At 43.9% G+C, this 27,980-nt stretch overlaps 3 protein-coding genes across 6 annotated transcripts in view; 1 reads left to right on the top strand and 2 right to left on the bottom strand.

Moving 5' to 3' along the window:
• The window catches only part of SPRED3 (sprouty related EVH1 domain containing 3), a 57,697-nt gene extending 48,183 nt beyond the window's left edge, over window positions 1-9,514 (bottom strand). The window contains exon 1 of the mRNA XM_077285738.1: window positions 9,098-9,514. Coding sequence (XP_077141853.1) covers window positions 9,098-9,108 — 11 coding nt within the window. The 5' untranslated portion in view covers window positions 9,109-9,514. The remainder of the gene's footprint in view (window positions 1-9,097) is intronic.
• On the top strand, window positions 193-22,656 carry GGN (gametogenetin). 4 transcript variants are annotated; one of them, XM_077285736.1, is made up of 5 exons: window positions 193-279; window positions 16,611-18,774; window positions 19,100-19,278; window positions 19,551-19,616; window positions 21,395-21,446. In XM_077285736.1, the coding sequence occupies exons 2-3, from the start codon at window positions 16,643-16,645 to the stop codon at window positions 19,143-19,145; spliced, it is 2,178 nt and encodes a 725-aa protein (XP_077141851.1). In that variant the 5' UTR covers window positions 193-279; window positions 16,611-16,642; the 3' UTR covers window positions 19,146-19,278; window positions 19,551-19,616; window positions 21,395-21,446. The 4 variants fall into 4 exon arrangements, with proteins under 4 accessions (XP_077141851.1, XP_077141852.1, XP_077141849.1 ...); XM_077285737.1 differs by lacking the exon at window positions 19,100-19,278 and having other exon boundaries at window positions 21,395-21,532; XM_077285735.1 differs by lacking the exons at window positions 19,100-19,278; window positions 19,551-19,616 and adding an exon at window positions 11,793-11,909 and having other exon boundaries at window positions 237-279; window positions 21,395-22,656.
• Window positions 22,513-27,980, bottom strand: part of PSMD8 (proteasome 26S subunit, non-ATPase 8) — a 19,704-nt gene continuing 14,236 nt past the window's right edge. The window contains exons 6-7 of the mRNA XM_077285739.1: window positions 24,707-24,818; window positions 22,513-23,537 (exon numbers count right to left, since the gene is read on the bottom strand). Coding sequence (XP_077141854.1) covers window positions 23,400-23,537; window positions 24,707-24,818 — 250 coding nt within the window. The 3' untranslated portion in view covers window positions 22,513-23,399. The remainder of the gene's footprint in view (window positions 23,538-24,706; window positions 24,819-27,980) is intronic.

Below are 27,980 nucleotides of genomic sequence, written 5' to 3'. Positions count from 1 at the left end.
CTATGATCACAGGCTATGATCACAATCCATTCGCCGTATAGGTCCAGCCCTTGCCCTTGTAGGTGCACACTAGGTCCATAGACTCCTAGTTACCCACGGGATGTGAAATGGCGGCTCTTTCTGCACTATATATTTTTACCATACATATACCTCATGTGAGCACAGTCTTAGCGACTTACTGGTCACTACTAACTGACGCTGGCGCCTGCACCAACAGTTACATAGTCTGACAGACATGTGTAGGCAGCAACAGATGTAAAGGGAAAGCCAGACCAAGAGGTAAGAAAGGACTGGGTTTCAGGGGATCATCTGTGGCTTAAACTGAAGCTCCTTTGGCTAGGATTATTGAGGCACCTATAGCTGGCACTGTAGGGGAGAATTGACTAGCACTTGGAAGGACTTGGAAACCTTGGGGGCTAACTCCTACATTTTTCTTTGCCAAAAGCCAAACCGATGCAAAAAGTTCAGTCGTCATTGGCATAAAATGAAGTATCACCAATTCTGGATTATATATCTCCTGTTGTCAGGAGAAGGGGAGCAGTTCTGCAGGACCCAGCAGTGGCCACTGGCCGCTACATACTAAATGTACCTTGGCATTGCAACTCCGATCACAGTTTACATCCAGCTGTTGCCGGAGCTACAAGCAACTAATCGGGGGAGATGCCGGAAGTCGGACCCCCACCAATCTGATATTGGGCTTAGGGAAAGTTCATACCCACAGAACCCCCTTTAAGAATTATATTTTTATGTCTCCTTGTTCCATCTCTGCTTTAAGTCAGTCACAGTTCAATCTTGAGCTTAAGACCTGAGTAACCTGAGAAAAACTGGTTGTTAGGGAGGCATTGTCTGACAATCCTGTATAAGCGGTTAGGCAGTAGATCCCTAGCAACCTCCTTTTTTTTATGTCTCAACTACTGAAATTGCTCCTGTGTCGGCAGCGGAGAATGGAAAAGAATAGTTTGGTAGCTATCAAACCATGATGTTCTCCATCACAAGGACTGCTCCCATATAGTTAGACCCTACCTACTAACATTAAAGTAAATTTTGTTGGAGGTCTATGGGTAAGGGTAGTGATGTGTTAATTGATTTTGGCAGACAGGGGCCATATATTTGCATTCAGCTTTCCAATAAATTTATGGACTAGGATCTTGATATTCTGAAAATCGGTTCTTCCAGTTTGACACTAATGGCATGTCTGATTAACACACCATGCCACATTTAGGTAATTCCCCTTAACAATCTTATGCTGCAGACTTGGAGAAAGGGTGGACTTGTTAGTGGAGAGGGTTACACGTAAACTAACTGCTCTTGGGGCAAAGCTTCGGGACTACACAGGTATGCCAGAGAACTCGAAGATCAGCAAAGGTTCCTTATGATCACCAGTGGAAATGAGTTGGCCTCAAAATTTTGTGACAATCAATATTTTTATCATTTTACACACAGGACGTGCTATCAGTAAAATAAAATCTAATAGGTAATTTTTTAATTAACCTACAAAGAAAGTGACCCTAGTGACAAGTGATTGATGTCAAGGTCACCTCCAAATGGGTCTATCTTCTGCTCGATCTCTAGAGGCCACTCTAATAGAGCCTCCTGGGTCAACATTTAGTACTTTGGTGGATCAGTCATCAATAGCCTATGGGTTTTGACGACCGGCCGCTTGAGTGTTATGGAATGACTAATGAAGTGAGTCCCCTAGGGGTGAAGTTACTGGGAAAAAAATATGTTCTATCCAGTAGACATAATTCAAGTCAAGTGATGACATTTGTCCAAAAACGGGTAATGCTTACTGGGTTGACCAGTAATCCAACACTACTTTAAGCTGGTACAATTTATTTTTGACATCTATAGCTCCCAATTCCACCATTGCCCTGAGAATTCCTTTTTTTGTTTAAACGGACAGAACGGAATAAGCAACGTCTAGAAGAAGCTTATCTTCCATGGTAAACAAAAATGTCCAGTCCTTCCTTCCTCTAACAACTGTTGTCAAGCACATTAGATCATTTTATTGTAACAAGGTGGCACGGGGTGGCAGTCATGACCGAGTCCACTAGATCACAGTCAGTGAGCACCCCGGCCCCTTGCACATGAAAAGACAGTTCCAGTCCCAGCCCTATAGTACAGTTGGTTACCTCTGGCGTACGGTTGCTCTCCATACTGGGACGGCATCCTCTGGATGTACCACACATCACACTTCGGCTCCAACAGTGCCAAAACTTTAATATCAATGAAATGGAGAAGATAATGCTTCCATCACTGGAGCTCATCCTGCCACGGGCAAGCCTGCCCTGGCTCTGCTCTAGAAGCAGGAAATTGATGCCTTTTCAGCCTTCTGTGCCAACCCCCATCCTTTACTTAACCCTTTCTGTCCTTAACCTTAACACATGCAATAGATGATATACACAGTACACAGCACATTACATTAATACAACAGTAATACATAACATTAGCATACAAGTAAACCCTGAGGGTACCGCACATAGGAGAGAGGAGGCAAATGAGGGTCCCCGCCACCTCCTTACACCCCCATATAGCCGAAATCAGGAAACAGTTTATTAATTAGAAATAACCAAAAAGCGCCATACTCCTACATCTAATGTACATGGACAGAACCAGTCAAAAGCTGAGAACGTGATTTCTAAATCTAACATGGCATCACCTGGACTTTATCCATACTTGCCAACTTTTCTAAATTGTTTTTCAGGAGAATAGATTTTTTGTACAAGAACGCCCCTTTTTTCACAAGCCACGTCTCCACAAGTCATACCCATCCACACCATGTTCCTGACCCCATTGTAGGAAGTTTCGGTGGCATCCTGGAGACTTTCTATCTCATCTGGAAGTCGGTGAGGTCTCCCTTTTTTCGCAAGCATCTCAGGTTTTCCAGGAGAATTAATCTGCAACTGAATATGTCACATAGGGAAATATTCTATCTGGACATATTAATTGATGGACAGTCTCATTTCAGCACCTTCTTACATAAATAGATGTATTAGAAATGCATTCATTACAATTACCCTGGTAATCACATCTGATCGCAGGGATCCCTCCCACTAAGCCAGATATTAAAGGAATTTTCTGGGGTTGTGCGTAATTTCTACAGTCACTCTACTGGTTTGCAAATCATAGCGGATAGAACATTGAAAGAAGAGGATGAAAATCTAGTCGGCATGTGAACGTCTACTCGAACTAGCAACTGAGGGGAATCCTGACAGTGTGCATGATGCACACTGTCAGGATTGGCAAAAATCTGCAGCTACAAAGAGTGACTGCAGAGCTGTAACGCAAGCCTGGAAAATCCCTTTAAGGGTATGTTTCCACGGTCAGGAAACGCTGCTTGTTTGACGCTGCGCAGAGCTGCAGCGTCAAACAAGCAGCGTCCAGATGTTCCAGCATAGTGGAGGGGATTTTATGAAATCCCGTCTCCACTATGCGTGGAAACCCGCACGCGGCGGCCCTGCGACTCCGGACATGCTGCGCGTCTTTTCAGATCGCAGCATGTCTGTACACCTTGCGGGGACGCAGCGTCCCCGCAAGGCATATCACAGGGCCCTATGGGACAGAGCGATCATCCCGGATGTGAAGAGTTAACACATCCGGCATGATCGCGTCCCAGAAAGGGGGCGGGGCTTAGCGCCGAGCGGCTTCGCCGCTGCGGCGATGCAGCCAGCCATCCTGACCGTGGAGACATAGCCTTAGGGTATGTGCACACGTCAGGATTTTGTCAGGATTTTGTAAGGCTTTTTCCTCAGGTTTTGTAGCCAAAACCAGGAGTGGGTGATAAATGCAGAAGTGGTGCATATGTTTCTATTATACTTTTCCTCTAAGGGTATGGCTCCACGGTCCGGAGGGGCGGCGGTATCGCCGCAGCGGCGAAGCCGCTCTGCGCTAAGCCCCGCCCCCTTTCTGGGACGCGATGGTGCCGGATGTGTACAGTACACATCCGGGATCATCGCACCCCTCGCCATAGGGCCCTGTGATATGCCTTGCAGGGACGCTGCGTCCCCGCAAGGTGTACGGACATGCTGCGATCTGAAAAGACGCGCAGCATGTCCGGAGTCGCAGGGCCGCCGCGTGTGGGTTTCCACGCATAGTGGAGACGGGATTTCATAAAATCCCCTCCACTATGCTGGAACATCTGGACGCTGCTTGTTTGACGCTGCAGCGTCAAACAAGCAGCGTTTACTTACCGTGGAAACATACCCTAAGGGTATAGCTCCACGTTAAGGATTGCATCAGGATTTGGTCAGGATTTTCCATCAGTATTTGTAAGCCAAAACCAGGAGTGGAACAATCAGAGGAAAAGTATAATAGAAACATATGCTCCACTTCTGTATTTATCACCCACTCCTGGTTTTGGCTTACAAATACTGATGGAAAATCCTGACCAAATCCTGATGCAATCCTGAACGTGGAGCTATACCCTAATTGTTCCACTCCTGGTTTTGGCTACAAATCCTGATGAAAAATCCTGACAAAATCCTGACAAAATCCTGACAAAATCCTGACGTGTGCACATAGCCTAAATGTGATGGAAATGTGATTACAGTACAATGCGTATGCTATCCACATCAGAGTAATGAAATCTGTAGCGCTCTGATTCTGGTGAAGAATTGGCATGGGTTCTCAGAGAATGTTATCATTTGCAAGGCATTGAGTGGAATCTGTGGCACATATTACGTTTACTAGGTAAGATTTGCACATTTTGCTAAAGATAAATTCTATTTTTGATGTGGATTCACAACAAATTTTAGAACAGAAAATATTCACAACCTCTGGACATTACAGCCTTATAGGGGTGGTATCTAACAGAGGATGTGAAATGCATAGTGCCTCTTCAGGGAGAAAGGGGACTAGAACTCTAGCGCCACCTAATGGAAGTAGTAACCTTAAAAGTTAATATTGAACCTTTAACGAGCCTTATATGATTTAGAATAAAAAAGCCAAACTAGAATCTCAATTTGCAAACACGTGTTTCAGGGTGTTGCCCCTCCTCAGTGCAATATAGAAAAAAATTGGCACACTCTAATGTGCAAGGAAGAAAATGTATCTTAACTGGAGCAACAATCCAGATTAATGGAAGGTTTTGGTCTAATATTAAGACCTTCCTCGGACAGATTGCAGATTAGATATTCGGAGTAAGGCGTAAAATAGAAAATGGATTACAGCCCTCCGTCCATCATTTACCATGACTAATCTGCAATCTGTCCGAGGAAGGTCTGAATGTTAGACCGAAACCTTACATTAATCTGGATTGTTGTTCCAATAAAGCTACATTTCCTTCTTTGCACATTGGAGAATGCCAGAGTTTTGCTATATTGAATATATGGAGTGGTATTCTATCCGAGTAGCCATCATTACAGAGTGACCTATACTCTTAGCTTTCGGATCTGATTTGGCAGTATGAGAGGTCAGTGACTGGGGTCTAAGGGATAACGTCTCTCTTTGACATGCCAGTGTGAGGAGACTTGTAGGCCATGCAATGGTCCTCTGGGTTTAGCTTCTATCCTAAATGATGTGACAAGGCTCATTAAAAAGTTAAAATTGATATTTAGGATTGATACTTCAAGAGTTCAAGTCCTCTTTCTCTCTGAAGAGGCAATTTGCATCTTTGTGGAGAGAAACATGTCTGACATGCCAGTGTGAGGAGACTTGTAGGCCATGCAATGGTCCTCTGGGTTTGGCTTCTATCCTAAGTCATGTGACAAGGCTCATAAAAGGGTCTATAATGACTTTTAGGATTGCTACTTCCAGAGTTCAAGTCCTCTTTCTCTCTGAAGAAGCAATTTGTATCTTTGTGGAGAGAAACATGCCTGACATGCCAGTGTAAGGAGACTTGTAGGCCATGCAATGGTCCTCCGGGTTTGGCTTCTATCCTAAGTCATGTGACAAGGCTCATTAAAGGGTCTATAATGACTTTTAGGATTGCTACTTCCAGAGTTCAAGTCCTCTTTCTCTCTGAAGAGGCAATTTGCATCTTTGTGGAGAGAAACATGTCTGACATGCCAGTGTGAGGAGACTTTTAGGCCATGCAATGGTCCTCTGGGTTTGGCTTCTATCCTAAGTCATGTGACAAGGCTCATAAAAGGGTCTATAATGACTTTTAGGATTGCTACTTCCAGAGTTCAAGTCCTCTTTCTCTCTGAAGAAGCAATTTGTATCTTTGTGGAGAGAAACATGCCTGACATGCCAGTGTAAGGAGACTTGTAGGCCATGCAATGGTCCTCCGGGTTTGGCTTCTATCCTAAGTCATGTGACAAGGCTCATAAAAGGGTCTATAATGACTTTTAGGATTGCTACTTCCAGAGTTCAAGTCCTCTTTCTCTCTGAAGAAGCAATTTGTATCTTTGTGGAGAGAAACATGCCTGACATGCCAGTGTAAGGAGGCTTGTAGGCCATGCAATGGTCCTCTGGGTTTGGCTTCTATCCTAAGTCATGTGACAAGGCTCATTAAAGGGTTTATATTCACTTTTAGGATTGCTAGTTCCAGATTTCAAGTCCTCTTCCTCTCTGGAGATGCAATTTGCATATTTAATTTCCCAGAGGAGCATTGCACGGCCTATAAATCTCCTTACACTGACATGTCAGGCATGCAATTCTCCACAAGGAGAGATGTTGCTTATTAGAACTGTATGACCATCACATGGAAGTCTATGTGCAAATTGCCTCTTCAGAGAGGAAGAGGACTTGAACTCTATAGCGCCACCTGTTGGAAGCAGCGATCCTACAAGTCACTATCGACCCTTTAATGAGCCTTGAAGTGTGACTTAGGTCAAATCAGAATCTCAATTTCAAGGCTCGTTAAAGGGTCAATAGTGACTTGTAGAATTGCTGCTTCCAACAGGTGACGCTATAGGTTTCAAGTCCTCTTACTCTCTGAAGAGGCAATTTGCATATTAAATTTCCCAGAGGAGCATTGGGCCGTGAATAAACCTCCTTACCTTGGCATGCCAAAGCCGGTATGTCATTCTCCACAAGGAGATTAATATTATGGACTCCATTATATGTAAATGGTTCCATCAGCCACCGCTTGTATCCACTGTATGAAAGTCAAATATTCTAGTGTGAACAGAACCTAATGCTTATGCAAGACATGACGTAACCATCAACTAAAAAAGGGTAACTCTATCTCAACAGTGTGCCCATTTATTGACCAAGTTTCTCGTACAAATGACCAATAACTACACAATGAAGCTGAAGACGGCCATGTTGGCGGAACGCTTGTTTCGCAGACAGCTACTTCTCCTGATGCCGCCATAAGCACTAACACATTATTCGGCCGAGGACGTGTTTTCATCTCGATAGTTATAAGCCTCTGACGGCAGCTTCTCTCCCACAAGACGGGCAACTGATAGCAGTGGTTACTGACATTATTGCCTCTACTATCATTCTAAAAAAAAAAAATGGAGCAAAACATTCCACGATTTATATTTTGGAGCTACGGATTGTTGATTCCTCTCCTTGCCGTCATTGTAAATATCTTTGGGCCGGATTAAATCATTTAGACCCCCCTATTCCTTTGTACTTTTTTTTTCTTTGTCTGAACCATCACTAATGCTATGACTATTGTGTCTTCTGCCAAAAAAATAAAATATATATATTATTATTACAATAATTAACAAAAATATGAAAAAATATGAACAAACAAATCTAAATACAGTATGTATCGATGTCTGTGAGTACAAATATATATATATATATATATATATATATATGTTTCTGTTTTAACCCTTACACTCCATTTATTATTATTATTATTTATTATTATTTCTTTATATAGCACCATTAATTCCTTGGTGCTGCACATGTTTATACCCTTACACTCCCATTATTATTATTATTATTATTATTATTATTATTATTATTATGTATTATTTATTTATATAGCACCATTAATTCCTTGGTGCTGTACATGTTTATATCCTTACACTCCCTTTATTATTATTATTATTATTTATTATTATTTCTTTATATAGCACCATTAATTCCATGGTGCTGTACATATTTATACCCATAATATCCAGATACACGACTAATGCTATATTCCACCAGGATTATAAATAAATCATCAGTAAAATGTAACTTCCTGCATGAATCACCCTTGATATTATAACCAGGCTCTTAGGGGGGAGGATATATGATATTATCCAGCGTACATCTAACAATGCAATAAGACACCATGATGTATAATTAGACACAAACCATACAGGACACACTAGGTATTAGCAAAAAAAAAAACATGAAGGGTGCTGCCCACACCTTGCCACAGCCATGGTGAGCAGAAGACAAGCGCTGCTGCAATACCTGTCTTTTTTTTTTTTTTAAACAATGGTAGGTTAAATAAATAGAGAAGATACATTGTATCAGCCTGAAATGATCCTTCCTGTCATGCAATAAAATCAGATCATTCTCTTTATTTGGGGGGAAGGGGGTGTCCATTATTTGCAAGATGGGAGCCCTTGGCATCATGTAGGGGCAGCACAGCAGAACCCCCCCCCCATGCATGGAAACATGAAGCATCTCTGAATGGAGGAGGATTTTTGTGAATGGCTGGTCACATGACCAGAGGTTCTTTGTGCTTGCAGGTGAGAGTGTGACAAGGGGGTCCCTAAAAACCCTGCTGATGAGCTGGAGAGCTGTGTGCTGGCCCCTGGCCTGGGCATCACATCTGCAGAGGGACACACACACACTTACACACTCACACATACACCAAAGAGGAGGAGGAGGAGGAGGAGGAGGGGAGGAGGAGGGTGGGGAAGCAGCTATCATGGTTCCTCAAACTGATCACAGCCCTTTTTTTATGAATGAATCCAGATGCAAATAGGGTTGATTCACAAAAATCTGCCCCTTCCTCTTCCCCACCTTGAATGGCAGCATGAAATAACAGAAGAAGATGGCATTGCCCCCCATGCTGCCCCCCAGTGCACACACACAGGCACACACCAGCCTCAGCTATGATGCAGAATAAAGAGGGGAGTACAGCAGCCATGCAGAATGACAGGGGGGCCATGGTGCAGCTAAAACAAGTGGGCATTGGCATATATATCTATATATATGGGGGGCATAGGGTGCAATGGTAGAAAAAGGCAGCACTCACTCTCTGTCCATAGCTGGTGGGGGATCCAGGGATGGATGGCTCCTGTGTGATCCTGGGCTCCTGTCTTGCCAGTGTAATGTGTATGGTGGAGAAATGCAAATTCCTGGCACAAGGGTTTATTGTTCATCTCCCCTGCTTTTTTCTCTCCATTTTTCCCTGGGCATCATGATGTGGCTGTTGGAGGAGCAGCCATCTTCCAGGTAACAACATCTCCTCTCACCCCCATCCCTCCCTCCTCCTCCCCCCTCCTCTCTGCCTCCTGGGCTGTGTCTGTGTTGTGCTGCACCTGGAGGCTGAGCTGTGATGATGATGATGATGATGATGATGGGCTGCGGGGCCTGGCTGCTCCCAGGGCCGGGGATGGAGAGCAGGGGCTCGGGAGGCAGTGGGGTGCTACAGGGAATGGGGGGGTGCAGGAGGCAGAAGAAGAAGAAGGGGGGGGGCTCAGGATGGAACGAAGCTTCGTGGTCCTAGTGCTGGGCAGACACAGACCTGCACCTGTTTCTTTATGATAAGTCATATATATGATGAGGATGCAGCAGATTTCTGGATTATTACACAGGAGGGAAGCCAATGTAACCTTCTATCATACTGTGATACAAGGAGAATTGCAGGCAGAAAAATTGTTGCAATGTTGAGAAGACTTCTGCATCCCTGGGTTCTTCTGCTTCAGGGGCGCATAGGGTATAATGGAAACACTGCCCTCCAGAGGTGATCACTGGTCACTACAGGATTACATTATGATGGGGGGATGGGGGTCCATTTATATTTTCCAACCTACTTCATGGAAATTGATTCATTTGATGGACTTGACACTTAGAGAAGATTCGCCATAACTGGTGCAAAAAATGATAGCGATCGATTACGTTGCAACTTCTACAAAAAAAGGGGACACTGAAAAATTGAGCGCTGGAAGCTGATTGGTTGGTATATTTTTGCCTTCGCCCGCCGTAGACTTTATACTCAGTATTGCCTTTCTACTGGAGAGGTAATCGTTGTTAGATCCATGCGTGTCCTGACGGCTGTGACTCCAGAATGGGGGATCCGTTCTCCAGGTTCTCCACCAACCACAAGATCGGAGGAGACCAATGGAGCCTTGCTGTGTTGCCAAATGGCTGGGGAAGAGACGGGGACACAGGACCACCCCATTCTGACAACTTTTGGGAGGTCTAGTGGTCTGACTCCCTACCTAACCAATGTTTAAAGGGTTATCGCCATCATGTATAGTAATGATATTTTATTCAGCCAAGTATTGGGTCTCCAACCAATCTTGAGAATGGAAGGACGTCAGGACTGGTGTAGCATTGAGCCCTTAAATTTTATCTATACGACTACAGCTCCTTCACACTCAGGATTGTTGGTGTCCCATTAATATCTGCTGAACTTATGGGTCTCCCAATGTTTGGATTTATCAGCTCGTTTTAGCTGATAGATCCAGCTAGAATGAGTAGAATGAGCGAACCCCGAACCACAAGACTATATTGTTTAGGACATAGAACATATTTTAAAGGGAACCTGACAGAACTTCTACACCACCAAACCATTTATTGTCTGTGTAGCCCTCCAGCAGTGAGAAATCGTGTTTTAAAGTCCTTTTTATATGTGTCTGGAAGTGCGTTGGGGCGTGACGATGCACTTACAGCTCCTCAGCCTGTATTCCCTGAAAGCGCCACGTCTGGAAGTGCGTTGGGGCGTGACGATGCACTTACAGCTCCTCAGCCTGTATTCCCAGAAAGCGCCACGTCTGGAAGTGCTTTGGGGCGTGACGATGCACTTACAGCTCCTCAGCCTGTATTCCCTGAAAGCGCCACGTCTGGAAGTGCGTTGGGGAGTGACGATGCACTTACAGCTCCTCAGCCTGTATTCCCTGAAAGCGCCACGTCTGGAAGTGCGTTGGGGCGTGACGATGCACTTACAGCTCCTCAGCCTCACGCTGTATTCCCTGCCTAGCATCACTCACCTCTGGATGATTGATGGGTTGTTGCCTCCAATACACGGCATAGAGGCTGAGGAGCTGTAAGTGCATCGTCACGCCCCAACGCACTTCCGGATACATATATTTGGAATTTCCTGTATTTTATGATTTATTAATAAAGAAGAAGATACTTTTTGCTACCATTGTTGCTATGATCGCCCTCTTCATATTTAGACCTTATGGAGGATTGGGATGATTTTATTTTTGCCATACTTGCAACAAAAATTACCTACATATCAATTTATTTGTGGTGAGGTGCTGCCCTAAGCTTGCTATTTTTCTAATACACGACAGTAGGCGGTAGGCCGAGGAGCTGTAAGTGCATCGTCACACCCAATGCACTTCCGGACACATTCAGAATTTCAAAACGTGATCTTACTGGAACATCACTTTGGGGTCATAGACGGATCATCTTGCTCATCTTTTAAAGGGCAACGCAGTCATAAACCTGTAACAAAAGATTACCTATTTGTTTGCAGTCATAAACATGGTTTGAGGGTGGAGACATGTCCTACAGATTCCCTTAAAGTCTCCAAATTGGTTGATTTGTGACAGTCCTTTATCTAAATAACCTAGTTAAGGCAAAGTTGCTTATTGGTCACTCCAGCACTTGACCCACGAGCGTTCCCTCCTATCTGTGCCGAGGCCTGTTTATAAGGGGGAAAAGAATTCTATGAATTACAAGTCTTTTTTTATCAATTTCCAACTCATTGATGAAAGTCAAAAGAAAGGACGGACCGGTTGAGGCTTGCCCAGCATGCACAGTAGAAGTAAAGGAAATAGATGCAAAGGTTTCGGAGACATCCTTCTTTGCAAGTTTGTATTTTTTTTTTCAAGGTAAGTGCATGATAGCCAACAAGCCGCCAATGTGTTATCTACATTTCTGGATTCCATCCCCATCATTATGGAGTGCCAAGTTATTCCCCAAACGATGCATTTTTTATTCAGCCGTAATGGTGATCATGGAGATATCACACGACTACGCCTGCCTCCCAATAAAAAGATATCCAGATTCAGGGAGTCCGGCTTAACAGGACTGGATTTTCCTTTTCTTTTTCAATAGAAAATATAGTGCATACAAAAGAAAAATTTACATGGTCGATATGACCCAGTCGACACGTTTCGAATGCACTAGGCTGTGTCATGAGTAAGACTGCCTAGTGCAGTTGAAACACGTCAACTGGGTCATGTCGACCATGTACATTTTTCTTTTGTAGGCACCATATTTTCTTTTGAAAGATAAAAAGAAAAGGAAAATCCAGTCCTGTTGAGCCGGACTCCAATTTTTTTCTATTTTCCATGATGGGAGGCCAGGGCGAGGCCGGTGTCTGAGCCCCAGGTGGATGAGCATAGGGGCAACTGGGTGAGCTGGAATCAAGTTTCAGATTCTGGGCCCCCTGATCTCCATGTTGGGAGGTGATGAGGCTGCTGTGAATGGAGTGATAGCCGTGCATGCATTCCTTTCTGTGAGAGCTACGAAAATATTATGCCATTAAATATTATGGCTATATTCTGTAGATATGGCATAAATGGAATAAGCTTTTTAATAGGTTGTGATTGGTAAAACCTGCCTGCTTTCCCCCCAAAACAGTGCCACTGCTTTGCTCTGGTTGTGTCTAGTATTGCAGCTTGCCCCCACTTAAAATGTACTCTCAATGTTCCCTATGATCTCATACTGTGGAACTTCTTAGGCCGGAGTCACACTCAGCGTAGGGAAATACAGTCCGTATTTTACATGCGTAATACGCAGAAATGTTTCCAAAATAGTGATCCGTATGTCATCCGTAGGCAGGGTGTGGCAGCGTATTTTACGCATGTCATCCTCCGTGTGTAATCCGTATGGCATCCGTACAGCGAGATTTTCTCGCCGGCTTGCAAAACGGACATACAATGGATCCATGGGCTCAAATATTCATGAAAACATATCTACAGTTATACATATATTATTATTATTATTATTATTATTATTATTATTTATATAGCACCATTAATTCCATGGTGCTGTACATGAGAAGGGGTTACATCAAAATACAAATATCACTTACAGTAAACAAAACTAACAATGACAGACTGATACAGAGGGAAGAGGACCCTGCCCTTGCGGGCTTACATTCTACAGGATTATGGGGAAGGAGACAATAGGTTGAGGGTTGCAGTAGCTCCAATGGTGTTGAGGTGGCTGTGTGGTCTTTACAGGCTGTAAGCTTCTTTGAAGAGATGGGTTTTCAGGTTTCTTTTGAAGGATCCAAAAGTAGTGGATAACCGGATGTGTTGGGGCACTGAATTCCAGAGGATGGGTGATATTCGGGAGAAGTCTTGGAGGCGATTGGATGAGGAGCGAATAAGTGTGGAGGAGAGAAGGAGGTCTTGGGAGGACCGGAGATTACGTGAGGGAAGATATTGAGAGATTAGTGTGGAAATATACGGAGGAGAAAGATTATGGATGGCTTTGTAGGTCAGTGTTAGTAGTTTAAACTGGATACGCTGAGAAATTGGGAGCCAGTGGAGGGATTTGCAAAGAGGGGAAGCAGGAGTGTAGCGAGGAGAGAGATTAATTAGTCGGGCAGCAGAGTTAAGGACGGACTGGAGGGGTGCGAGAGTGTTAGAAGGTAGGCCACAGAGGAGTATGTTGCAGTAGTCGAGGCGGGAGATGATTAGGGCATGCACGAGCATTTTGGTAGAGTGTGGGGTGAGGAAAGGATGGATTCTGGAAATATTTTTGAGCTGGAGGCGACAGGAGGTGGCGAGAGCTTGGATGTGCGGTTTGAAGGACAGGGCAGAGTCAAGGGTTACTCCGAGGCAGCGGATTTTGGGCACAGGGGAAAGTGTGATTTCATTTATTTTGATAGATAGATCAGGTAGGGAAGATATGCGAGATGGAGGAAAGATAATTAGTTCAGATTTGTCCACATTGAGCTTGAGGAAGCGAGAGGAGAAGAAGGAGGATATGGCTGATAGACACCCTGGGATTCTGGAGATCAGAGAGGTGACATCTGGGCCAGAGAGGTAGATCTGAGTGTCATCGGCATATAGATGGTACTGGAAGCCATAGGACCTTATGAGTTGTCCCAGGCCGAGTGTATAGATTGAGAAGAGTAAGGGTCCTAGGACAGAGCCTTGAGGGACACCAACATATATATCAGTGAGACACACATATATTATATATATATTTATATTTAATACAGCGCTAGATAGCAAAAGCAGATAATTGAATTACCGGCTTTTAAGCTATCTCCTTCCCAAACCCGACAGGATATGAGACATGGTTTACATACAGTAAACCATTTCATATCCCTTTTTTTTTTCCGCATATTCCGCACTACTAATGTTAGTAGTGCGTGTGTGCAAAATTTTGGGGCTCTAGCTGTTAAAATAAAGGGTTAAATCGCCGAAAAAACTGGCGTGGGCTCCCGCGCAATTTTCTCCGCCAGAGTGGGAAAGCCAGTGACTGAGGGCAGATATTAATAGCGTAGAGGTACCATGGTTATAGGACCCCCCCTTGCTAAAATCTTCTGCCCCCAGCCACACCAGAAAAGGCACATCTGTAAGATGCGCCTATTCTGGCACTTAGCCTCTCTCTTCCCACTCCTGTGTAGAGGTGGGATATGGGGTAATATGGGGTAATAAAGGGTTAATGCCACCTTGCTATTGTAAGGTGACATTAAGCCAGGTTAATAATGGAGAGGTGTCAATAAGACACCTATCCATTATTAATCCAGTAGTAGTAAATGGTTAATAAAACACACACACATTAGGAAAAAAGTATTTTATTTAAATAAAGACACATGGTGTTGTAATAGTTTATTATACTCTTAATCCACATGAAGACCCTCGTTCTGTAAAAAAGGAAAAATAAAAAAACAATATCCCATACCTTTCCGGCGCTCAGTCACGTCCCATGATGTAAATCCATCTGAAGGGGTGAAATAATTTTACAGCCAGGAGCCTGCTAATGCAGCCGCCCCTGCCTGTGAAAACTGGGGAATGAATGGGAAGAAGGGGAACGTAGCTACCTAGACTTGCGGTGCTGCGCCCGCTGCTGGCATAAACTCAGATGAACTCGAGCGTGGGAATTTTTCTGTATATTTTCTCACGCTCGAGTTCATCTGAGGTTATGCCAGCAGAGGATGGGAAACACCGCAAGTCTAGGTAGCTACGTTCCCCTTCTTCCCATTCATTCCCCAGTTTTTACAGGCAGGGGTGGCTCCTGGCTGTAAAATTATTTAACCCCTTCAGATGGATTTACATCGTGGGACGTGACTGAGCGCCGGAAAGGTATGGGATATTGTTGTTTTTTTATTTTTCCTTTTTTACAGAACGAGGGTTGTCATATGGATTAAGAGTATAATAAACTATTAAAACATCATGTGTCTATTTCAATAAAATACTTTTTTCCTAATGTGTGTGTTTTATTAACCATTTACTACTATTGGATTAATAATGGATAGGTGTCTTATTGACACCTCCATTAATAGCCTGGCTTAATGTCACCTTACAATAGCAAGGTGGCATTAACCCTCTATTACCCCATATCCCACTGCTACACGGGAGTGGGAAGAGAGAGGCTAAGTGCCAGAATAGGCGCATCTTACAGATGTGCATTTTCTGGGGTGGCTGCGGGCAGATGTTTGTAGTGTGGGGGGGGGGGCAATAACCATGGACCCTCTCCTGGCTATCAATATCTGCCCTCAGTCACTGGCTTTACTACTCTGGCGGAGAAAATTGCGCGGGAGCCCACGCCAGTTTTTTTTCCGCGATTTAACCCTTTATTTTAACAGCTAGAGCCCCCAAATTTTGCACACACACACTACTAACATTAGTAGTGAGGAATATGCAAAAAAAAAGGGATATGAAATGATTTACTGTATGTAAACTATGTCTCATCCTGTCGGGTTTGGGAAGGAGATAGCAAAAGCCAGCAATTGAATTACCGGCTTTTCTGCTATCTAGCGCTGTATGAAATATAAATATATGTATATATATGTGTCTCACTGACATATATACAGTATAATATATCTCCCTATACTATGTGTAGACATTTATTTGATCTATTCTATTCTAACCTGTCAGTGTGATTTTACCGTACACCGCACTGAATTGCCGGCTTTTCTCTAGAACACCGGTGCGTATTTCTCGCAAGTCACACTGTTGGTCCATGTGTAATCTGTATTTTTCTCGCCCCCATAGACTTTCATTGGCGGATTTTTTGCGCAATACGCTGACAAACGCAGCATGCTGCAATTTTCTACGCCCGTAAAATACGGCTGAGAAATATACGGCAGATAGGAGCTGCCCCATAGAAAATCATTGGTCCGTGTGCAATGCGTAGTTTTTGCGCCTCTCATACGTCCGTAAAACTCGCTAGTGTGACCCCGGCCTTAGTAGGAAAAAGGAAGATATTAGGGAGGTTAGAAGGCCAATCTCCAGCCACGCCTGAGCTTTCAGTTTTTGGCTTGAGACTGACTTCAATACTCCAATTCTGATACATACTTACGGTACTTATCTTTGTTCTCTTGTATGTTTTTACCTATTTTACAGATTCTCATCCGATTGTTATTTTGCCAGGATAAATGAGAGTTAAGGACATGGGTAATGTACAGGGTGTGGAAAGATCGGAATCATACGAGATAGCAAATGAAAATTTGTATAATGGAAACCGTGACAGAACTTATGAAGGATCCCAACTTGACGTGTCTTCTCTCGTCCATAATTCCTACTTTACAAGCTTGATGATTCCAACAGCGCAGGAAGACCAGGGATTTTGGGGACCGACTGCAGAAGATATCGATATAGAACCCATTTTGAGTTCCCCGTGGACATTCCCAATGAGCATAAATCTTAATGTTAAGGCAGAACCGGTAGTGAAGCAGAAACCGCCAGAAACACAATGGTCAAAACCTCCATCCTTGAACAAAGAAAAAGTAGAAAAACCTTTAAAGTATGCAATTCCCAGGACAGAAATGGCAGACGAAGGCAAAGAACATAAAACTGGTAGCAGAAATAGGACGGCAGGTCATCTATTAATAAAAGATGCCATGGGCATATGGCCACCAACGTTGGGGTTTTCTTTTGGCACATTTCCAAATGAAAGTCTTCTCTACCCTACAGGAATGATTTCTGTCGACACACATTTAGCAGAACTGCCAAAAATATGTTCTGATGGATATCCGATAACATATCAAGACGAAATGGAAGACGTGGGAACCCGATGGGTTACCCCAACAGAAAACCCAACACTAAAAGCTGAGGATACAAATGCCACCAACCAAGGCAGGTCCTTGGCTTCTAGCAGTTCTCCAGACTTGGAATCATTGCCCAACGTAATTCAACAACCCAACAATGTTCTCAATCCATTAGATGGTAGCCAAACCACTGAACAAACAAATAAAGCTGATCCATTACCTATCCAAAGAACATTAAAAAACATCACAGGACATTCTGGGACAGAAACCTCTATCAACACTTTTGGCCTTCAAGATGGAGATGCTAAAAAAATGACACAAGAAGCAGCAAATACTAGCTGTAAAACGAAGACGAGTCAAACTGAAGATGGTTCGATGAGCATACCCCAACCATCGCTTTGCACTGTCCAAACTAATGCTGATGAAGAAGAACAAATTAAGTCAATTATGACTTTCTCATATGCAGATATCCTCAAAAGGAGTCCTAAAACCACCCAACAAAGGAAAACATTCGATAAAAAAGAGAAAATTGTTAGACGTCAGAACACAACCCACAAGGCCACAATAAAAACAGCATTCTTAAGTAATGTAAGGGAAAACCTTGCTCAGGTAAATTCCAAAAATTGTGGTACAGAAAGCAGTAAGAAAATCACAAAACCTTGGAACCAAACAAAGCCACCAATGCCACCTTTCACAGCAAACAAGTCACAGCTTGGGTTTCAATGGACTTCTCCCCGGCACAATCTGAAGGATCAATCTCAGTTTAAAGGTTCACGGAATATGGCAAAACCTGAAGCCTTTACACCCAATAATACACTAAATTCTAGGTCAACATGGAGAGTTTTCGAAAATGCTTCAAACAGGAAAGCTCAGGAACACGCCAACCCTGATATGAAAGATAAAGTGTACAAGTTATACCCGACTGAAAGACGTACAAAGCCTAAACTGTGCAGTAAGTTTCTTACAGGTCTACCTAAAGAACCTCTAAAGAGTAAGAATGTTCTTTCTGCCCAACCACAAGACGTGAGTCCACAAACTCCAGAATGTACACTGCCGGTAAAGCCTCCAGAAGAATATAGCACATCAGATGTTACTCTTGAAAAAAGCAGCCAAATAATTACATCTCCAGCACTGGAAGAACCACCTGTGATTAAGCCTGATACACCCCAACTTCTGCCCATGTCTGATGTTCCAGTAACCTCTACCCAAGAACATACCGATACCGGTGACTTAGGCAACTCATGCCCGCCTGTCCCTCAGGAAACTAGAGAATGTCCAGAATCCAAAGACCAGATTCCAGATCAGTCTCTTGTGGTTATGGAGAACGAATCAGCCAACGATCCAACCACCGGTCTACAGGTCCCGCAAAATAACGTAGGGGTAGAGAAGAATGGTCCCGAAGAGGCTCCAAAATGTCAACGATCCGGAAGGTGGAAAGATTTTTATGTCGACAATCATTGCACCATGAAATGCAGATGCAGACACCGCCCGGGGAAGCTTCCGCCTAATGTAGTCCACTGGTGAGTATTTGGTATATTGGTAGTATTTGAAAGCAGGGTTCAGATGTACACAAAGTTTTTTTTCCCATGGATCTGAAAAAAAATAAATAAATGACTATATCTGACCTGATGTCCTGGTTTCAGGACCATTCCTCTTCATTAACACAAAGTAAGATCCCATGGCATCTGAATAGTAACAAGCTTGAAAGAGGCGTGTGAAGGAAATACCGAGGGCTGTACATATTTTATTGAACCCTCCTACACATGCATACACAGTATATAGATTTCAGGTATCTACACATCCATATTTTTCCGTCGGACGATTTAGTAATGAACCTTTCTTTAGTGTAAATACCAGTCTGTACTCTTCGACTGCTGGATTGGAGACCTGAGAATCATCCTCCTACCTGCCGGTTTCTCCTCCTGATTAGCCAACCTGGCGCAACATTGTGTGTGCGCACAAGTCACGCTACGATGGAATCACGCCAGGCCGATAATTGAAAGAGGAGCAAAGCACGCCAATAGGTAGGAGGCAGTTCACAGGGCTCGTGGCCACAGAATACTGACCTGGTTGCTGCAAATTTAATCACTTATCTCTACTCTATACAGCAAACCAGCTGCTCCAACTACCATATTTAGGTTACAGTGGCATGTAAAAGTTTGGGCACCCTTGGTCAAAATTACTGTTATTGTGAACAGTTAAGCAAGTTGAGGATGAAATGATCTCTAAAAGGCCTAATATTAATGATGAAACATCTACTTTGTATTTTAGGCAAAAAAAATTTTTGTATTTTCAGGTTTAACATTTGAAAAATTACAGAAAAGGAAAATGGACAGATGTAAAAGTATGGGCTCCCTGAATGGTTAGTACCTAGAACCAGCACAAGTATCACAGTTTGTAAACGCTTTTTGTAACCAGACAAGAGTTTTTCCAATTCTTGTTTGAGGGATTTTCATCCATTCTTCCTTGGAGAATTCTTCCAGTTCTGTGAGATTGCTGGGTGGTCTTGCATGCACTGGAATTTTGAAATCTAGCCGCAGATTTTCAATGATGTTTAGATCAGGAAACTGTGAGCCATCCTCCTTTCAACTTCAGCTTTTTTTTTACAGATGGTGTTATGTTTGCACCAAGAATTTGTTGAAATGTCATTGCATCTATTCTTCCCTCTACCCGTGAAATGTTCCCCGTGCCATTAGCTGCAACACAACCCCAAAGCATGATTACTCCACCCCCATGCTTAATGGTTGTCAAGATGTTCTTTTCCGGACATTCTCTGCCCTTATTCCTCCACTCATACCTTTGTGGCTAAAGAGTTCTTACTATTATTTATTTATATAGCACCATTAATTCCATGGTGCTGTACATGAGAAGGGGTTACATCAAAATACAAATATCACTTACAGTAAACTAACAATGACAGACTGATACAGAGAGGACCCTGCCCTTGCAGGCTTACATTCTACAGGATGGTGGGGATGGAGACAGTAGGTCGGGGATTGCAGTAGCTCCAATGATGTTGAGGTGGCCGTGTGGTCATTACAGGCTGCAAGCTTCTTTGAAGAGATGGGTTTTCAGGTTCTGTTTGAAGGATCAAAATGTGGTGGATAATCGGACGTCTTGGGGCACTGAATTCCAGAGGATAGGGGATATTCGGGAGAAGTCTTGGAGGCGATTGGGTGAGGAGCGAATAAGCGTGGAAGAGAGGAGGTCTTGGGAGGATCAGAGATTACATGAGGGAAGATATTTAGAGATTAGTTTGGAAATATACGGCGGAGAAAGGTTATGGATGGCTTTGTAGGTCAGTGTTAGTAGTTTAAACTGGATACACTGGGAAATTGGGAGCCAGTGAAGGGATTTGCAAAGAGTTCTATTGTAACCTGATCGGTCCACAGGACTTGTGTCCAAAATGCATCAGGCTCTTCTTTTGCATACTTCTGATGCTGAATTTTATGGTGAGGACGCAGGGGAGGTTTTCTTCTGATGACTCTTCCATGAAGGTCATATTTGTGCAGGTGTCTCTGAACAGTAGAACAATGTACCACAACTCCAGAGTCTGCTAAATGTTTCTGAAGGTCTTTTACAGTCAAGCAAGGGTTCTGATTTGCCTCTCTTGTAATCCTATGAGCAGCTCTCACTGACATTTTGCTTGCTCTTCCAGACCTTATCTTGACCTCCACTGTTCACGTTAACTGCCATTAAATCTTTCTGAATGTGTTTTACAGTCAAGTTTGGTGTGCCTAAACTTTTACATGCCACTGTATGTACAGTATTTTTTTGCATAGTTGTTACAGAACAACCGTCAAGTTTGTGAGGAGTATTTGAAGAATTTCTGCTCCAAAAACTGTGTTCACACACAGCCTTATAGCAGCTAATGGATATGCAACTACTGATCGTAATAAGCCAACAGGGCCGCTTTGGGGAAGGCAGCCACCAGTAGCAGTGAGATCAGTGTATACAGAAAATACACGTTGTAGGAGACGTTTGTTTACCAATACAAATCACAAGGAGACGCTACAGGTCATTCACTTCCTAATATATTGCCCGTGTTGGTCTTTGGGGAAGACTGCATTGGATGTAAGGGGCATTGGGACTTCATGGTTTTCCTAGAGAAAAGCTCATTCTGAACAACTTTGCCAACAGGTTCTCAGTATCACAGAACAATCTGACAGAGCCAATGTGGGACGCCACTCTAAAAGCTGCATCTTCCTCAGTCGCTGGGACCAGACTCCTGCTGGACCACCATTCTTCACGGGCAGTCAGAAATGAACAGCACTGCACCCAACGAGCACCCCAAATAGTAGTCCCTCTATCACCAATGTAGTAATGGGCGATGGGCGTAACATTTCCCATCGCTACGAGGTACGCAGAGCAGGTGTGCCAGCACAGCAAGTGCAGAATAAATAAACGTGTGCACCAGGTCAGCCATCAGCAGCCGTTACATATCTCACGGTAACATTTTGGGACTGCTATGTGCGTTTGGTCACCCTAGTGGGAGCTTTATGTGGACACTACATGTGAACTGTAGTATTACGGCTATACTTCTCTTGTTATACAGTAGGAGAGCGTAGTAAAATAAGGTAGGACTAAAATAATGTGGTAAAGACCCTACAGTATGTTTATACATATTGTATACCCAAATATAAGCGGGGACTTGTTATTTTTGACAGTTCCTGCTTACACTGTAGATGCCATAGCCAGCAACTGATCAAAGCATTCTTCTTGCAAATGCGTGCCTCCTACCGTACAGATTGCCAGGAAGACACGGGGTGACAGGCACCTCCTGTTGGACAAGCAGCTCAATGGGAATCTTTTGGATGGATGCATGTGGATAGCTAGTTTTAGGGTATGTTTCCACGTGGCGTATTCCAAGCGCTTTGGACGCAGCGGACACCAGACCCGTCCAAAGCGATGCTTGCTTTTGTACGCGCGGTGATTCCGCATGTGTTCATTGAACACATGCGGAATAACCGCATCCTATATATATATATGACAGTGCTATTTATCTTGCGGAGACTGGATCGTCTATAAAGACGTGTTGCATGTGCATATACGCAGGTCTGGATATGGGATTTCATAAAATCCCATCCACTATGCTGTAACATCTGGCCGCTGCGGCTGTACGTAGCGTCCATTCCGCAGCAAATACGCCACATGGAAACATACCCTAAAGCTTGGCAAAGGAAAAAAGGAATCGTCGGAGGGAAGACCTTATAATAAGTTGCCTGAAGTGAACCCCTTCCAAAAAACAAGTCTGAACGTCTCAAAAGATCAACTTTATTTTTTTTTAAATCACAGTTAAATACAAGGTTGTGTAGACAAATATTACTTTTCCAGGTCCATTTAAATACAGACCTAGGCTATAATTTTCTTCCCTAATCAGCCCAAAAAAAAAAAAATAAAAATCCCCATGTTGGTAGAATGTCGCTGACAAATTCTGTGCCAAGCAGAATGGCTGAGTGGGACCAAGATGGTAGAAAGCAATGCCAAAGTTATAAATGTACTTTGGATGTGTTGCTTCAGGCCAGTATGGCGAATGTAGCCCCCAGACCGGTGGTCTAAGCTGGGCCATATATACACATTATATATTAAGCATGATGATGGTCTTGAAAACCCAGTGGAGGATATAAAATCCATCGAGTACAACCCTGTTCATAGACCCTCATCCCCCAATAGAAGATCAATCTTGATCTTTATAGGGAAAGTGTGTGGTCGCCCGGAGATGTTATCCAAACACCTAGACAGCTTGATTTGAAGAAGCAGGGGATCTAATTGTGACTACCCCTTTAAACCCATAGACCATGCTACACTATATGGCAGATATGCCTGGTCATAATGACCTTATTGCAACAAGGTTTATAGGGAGGAAGCAGCAAATCCTTTAGACCTCTTAGAAAGTGTCAAAATTATTTGCTCTGTCCACCCAAAAAAAAGAAGTGTTTATTTTTTAGGTTACAGAGGGTGTCATCGCTCCATCAAACCAGCCCACGGGTATAATTTAATAATAAATCTTCTTATAAAATACCCCCTCCCTCCAAATCTACTGTCTATAAAATTAATGATGATACCAAAGTGAGGATGGCGAGTGACCAGGCAGACCAGAAAAGGGAACACAAGTGGGAAGTTGGCGTGGACGACTTCCTGACGTTTATACGATCATTTCCAGCTGGCGGGCATATTCAATCACTTGTTTGGCTAATTCAGTGGAAGGAATTGTGGCCTCCTCCGGATTCTGCTGCTGGCTGCTGAAACTGTAATAGTTATTCGGGCCCAACACCCAACCGCGCTGTAAAGACAAGAAGAGGGGTTTATATCACATGGCGATCGCAGTCACGACAAAAAGGGGATATACTGCAAGAATACAGGGTTATATGGTATGGCGCCCTAATTTCTGTATCGGGTGGTGAGCGGCGAGGACGCTGTGTCCGCAGATAACAGTCAGGACATGTACACACATTATTTGCCCTTCCTTCATCTCTGGTCCTATGACTGTCGAGATGTGACCACTGATGTGTGTGTGAAGGGGGCTGGCTGACTGCAGATTACAACAGCTAGCCCAGCTCCATTCACAAAGTACTACAGACAGCACGGTGGCTCAGTGGTTAGCATGGCAGCGCTGCAGCTCTGGGGTCCCGAGTACAAATCTCAAGAAGGACAACATCTGCAAGGAGTTTGTATGTTCACCTCATGTTTGCGTGGGTTTCCTCCCACACAGGACCCCGATCCTGCAGCAACACCAGAGCCCTGTGAGCCTCCTCCCATGTGCTGGCATCCCGGGCTCCTCTCCCGATTAGTAAACTTGATGCACAGTCATTAATCAGAAGAAGCGTCAGGCAGCCCGCTCACAGGGCTTCCGTCTAGCAGACACAAACTACCAATATGGTGGTTTATATATGCAAATCTCTGTGCTCAACTCTGCTTGGGTATTAACAGACAAAAAGTCCTGCTGCTTCTTTTAGGTATCCAGTATGGCACTGAGCACGTAGAATATATTGCAGTTTTGTATAGATCAGTGAATTTGTATGAGTCAACTAAGAATCTATCAGTGAGCTGGTTTTCACCGGGTATTATATGCCTCTCTCTCTCAGCTTATAGATGATCAAAAATCAGATTTAAAAAAAAAAAAAAAAAAAAAAAAGTCAACATAACTTTCATGGGGGTCATAAATAAGCTCAGAGGAATAAAAAAATAAAATTGAATTTGCAAACAAACTCCCAGTCAGAACGAGCCCTTTGATGGATAATTTACCTAATTCTGCAGCCAGAAACAATGCAACACAGAATGCAAAGTTTCTGCAAAAATAATTTTTAGCCACAAATGCATGCATTTCAGTAAACAAAAACAAAAAAAAAAACACTGAAAAAGTTTGTCCAGAAATCAGTTATTACAGAATCAGTGACCCGTTCTGCCCCACCAGGGAGCTGGATTTCCCAGTAGATGCACCACCATAGTCACCTTCTTTGCATAGTCTGTCATCTTCTTTGGGGTGCTGAAGAACAATATCCTGGTGGCTTCATTAAAGAGGATCTTCTCATAGGCCTTCTCAATGCACCCGGCAATCTCATCCCTGCAAAAATCCACAAAAATATACATTTTACACACATTACAAGATGGCACAAAAAGAAATAAAAGATTATGCACGCCAAACAAAAAAAAAAAAAAAAAAAAAAAAAAAAACACACAACAGATATACCTCTTGAAATTAGATTAAAAATAATGAGAAAACGCCCAATATATAAAAATACATTTTGATATATTGGGCGTTTCTCAATGCAGCGATACCAAGTACGTACTTTTTTTTTTCATATTTTCAATGGGGAAGGGGGGGGGTGATTTGAGCTTTAATATTTTCCAAAACATTTTTTGCTTTACTTTTGCAATGCTTCAATAGCCTCCATGGGAGGCTAGAAGCTGGCACAACTCGATCGCCTCTGCTACATAGGAGCGATGCATAGATCGCTCCTATGTAGCTGAATTACGGCATTGCTATAAGCGCCGACCACAGGGTGGCGCTCACAACAATCCGGCTTCAACAACCATAGAGGTCTCAAGGAGACCTCTGGTTGTCATGCCGACACATCGCTGACCCCCGATCACGTGACGGGGGTCAGTGATGCACGCATTTCCGGCCCAATGGCCGGAAGCGCTAGTTAAATGCCGCTGTCAGCGTTTGACAGCAGAATTTAGCTAGTTAATAGTGGCGGGTGGATCGCGATTCCACTCGCTGCTATTGCGTGCACATGTCAGCTGTACAAAACAGCTGACATGTCCCAGCTTTGATGTGGGCTCACCGCCGGAGCCCACATCAAAGGGGGAGACACGACATGCGCTGTACTAGTACGGCGCATGTCGTGAAGGGGTTACATTTTTCACTGTTTCATTGCAGCCATTTAGTAAATTCAAAAGAGTTCATTTTTCTCATTAACGTACACTCTGCACCCCATCTTGACTGGAAAGAAAAAAAAAAAACAAAAAAAAACAGTAGTACATTTTTGCAAATTTAATAAAAAATAGATAAAAAAAATGAAATATGACATGGTCATAAGTGTTCAGACCCTTTGCTCAGACACACATATTTAAGTCACATGCTGTTCATTTCCTTGTGATCCTCCTTGAGATGTTTCTACTCCTTCATTGGAGGCCAGCTGTGTTTAATTAAACGGATAGGACTTGATTTGGAAAGGCGCACACCTTTCTATATTATAGACTTCGAGAATCGTCAAGGTGGGAAAAGATAAGGAAGCTGAAAATAACTCCATGGAATGACTAGACCAGGCTAAGAATTGAGGCACCTTGTGATTCATCCGTGACGCCATTAAATGAATGTTGGAAGTCCACCACCTCAGACTTATTAGATCGAACATGGCAGGGTGGAGGGACCACTCACCCAAGAAAAGACCCTGACGACTCAGGAAATCAGCGGCCCAATTGTCCACACCTGGAATATGCCCAAGCCAGAGTCCACGAGACCTCTGACAGGACGGACTTTGCTGTGTGTGCCACCCTGGTGGTTTATGTATGCTACTGCTGTAGCGTTGTCGGATTGAATACAAAATGGTTGGCCAGATAGAAGGACCTTCCAGTGGAGAAAGAAGAAGTAGATAGCTCCGATTTCCAGTATATTGATGGGAAGGGAGACTTCCATCAACCCTGAACTGTATGATGAAGGAAAATCGCCCCCCTGCCCCCATCCGAGAAGGCTGGTTTCCATCGTGACAACTATGCAGTGGAGATGAAGGAATGACCTAAGCAGATACTTTCTCGCTTGAGGCGGCCATTAAAATGGGACTGTCCAGGGAAGAAATCTACTTGTTTCAAGCTGACAGAAGAGCCAGCTGGAGGGGATGGGTATGGAACTGGGCAAGAAACGGCTTCTATTGCGACAATCATCTTCCCCAGAACGCTCATGCAGAGCCGAAGAGAGCGAATCACCAGATGAAGAGCTGAGAATTTTTTCTTCTGAAGGACTACCACGTGTGGTGTCGAACAACATACCTAGGAAGACTAGGTGCTGGGTCAGAAGCGATTTTGCCCTGTTGACTATCCAACCGAGGTGGGCAAGAGTGTCCAGGGTGATCTGAAGGCTCTGGCAACAGTCCCAGAAAGACGCACGCTTGTTCAGCAGGTCATCCAGATAGGGGATAGTGACTATCCCCTTGGATCGAAGAATGTCCATGACTGTTGCCATCACCATCGGAAACACTCTGGGAGCAAAGGCTTGGACGAAGGGGAGAGCAGTGAAATGACTGACCCAGGGGAATCTATAATCAGAAAAATCGCTGATGTGGGACACACATCGGAATATGAAGGTAAGCATCCTGATTGTCTACCGAGCAGAGGACCTACTCGGGTTCCATGGAGGCGATTTCCGTGTGAAGGGATTCCATCCTGAAGTGACGGAGTCGTCCTTTTCTAGGACAACGAAAAGGTTAGATTAAAAAAATAGCGATTTTTGTGTACTCACCGTAAAATCCTTTTCTCCAAGCCAATCATTGGGGGGGACACAGGACCATGGGTGTTGTGCTGCCACTAGGAGGACACTAAGTTAACACAAAGAATAGCTCCTCCCCTGCAGTATACACCCTCCTGCTGGCTCTAAGTGAACCAGTTCCGTAACAAAGCAGTAGGAGCTTAACATTTAAACAAAAATGAACTGTGTCAAAACCAAGTCAAAAAAAACAAAAAACTAAAGCCAATAAGCCATAAGGCTAACAGGGTGGGTGCTGTGTCCCCCAATGATTGGCTCGGAGAAAAGGATTTTACGGTGAGTACACAAAAATCCCTATTTCTCCTACGCCTCATTGGGGGACACAGGACCATGGGACGTCCTAAAGCAGGCCCTGGGTGGGAAACAATCCACTGCAATTGTTCCTTGTTCCCACAAGTTACAGATGCGGCACTGCCGCCTGCAAAATTCGTCTGCCGACGGACGCATCTGCCGAGGCCTGAGAATGGACATGGTAATGTTTCGTAAACGTATGCAGGCTGGACCAAGTCGCAGCTATGCAGACTTGTGCTGCCGACGCCTTGGGCCGGATGGCCCAAGACGCACCCACTGACCGAGTAGAATGAGCCTTAATCCCTGCTGGGACGGAGTGACCTCTGACTCGGTAGGACTCCTGGATAGCTGAACAAATCCACTTGGCTATCATAGCTTTGGAAATCATAGCTTTGGAAGCGGCTAGACCTTTCCTTGGCCCTTCCGGGAGCACAAACAGGGCATCTGACC

This window comes from Ranitomeya variabilis, chromosome 2 (genome assembly GCF_051348905.1).
Source record: "Ranitomeya variabilis isolate aRanVar5 chromosome 2, aRanVar5.hap1, whole genome shotgun sequence".
Lineage (NCBI taxonomy): Eukaryota > Metazoa > Chordata > Amphibia > Anura > Dendrobatidae > Ranitomeya > Ranitomeya variabilis.
Note: the sequence above shows the minus strand (reverse complement) of the source record. Positions and strands in the feature narration are given on the sequence as shown.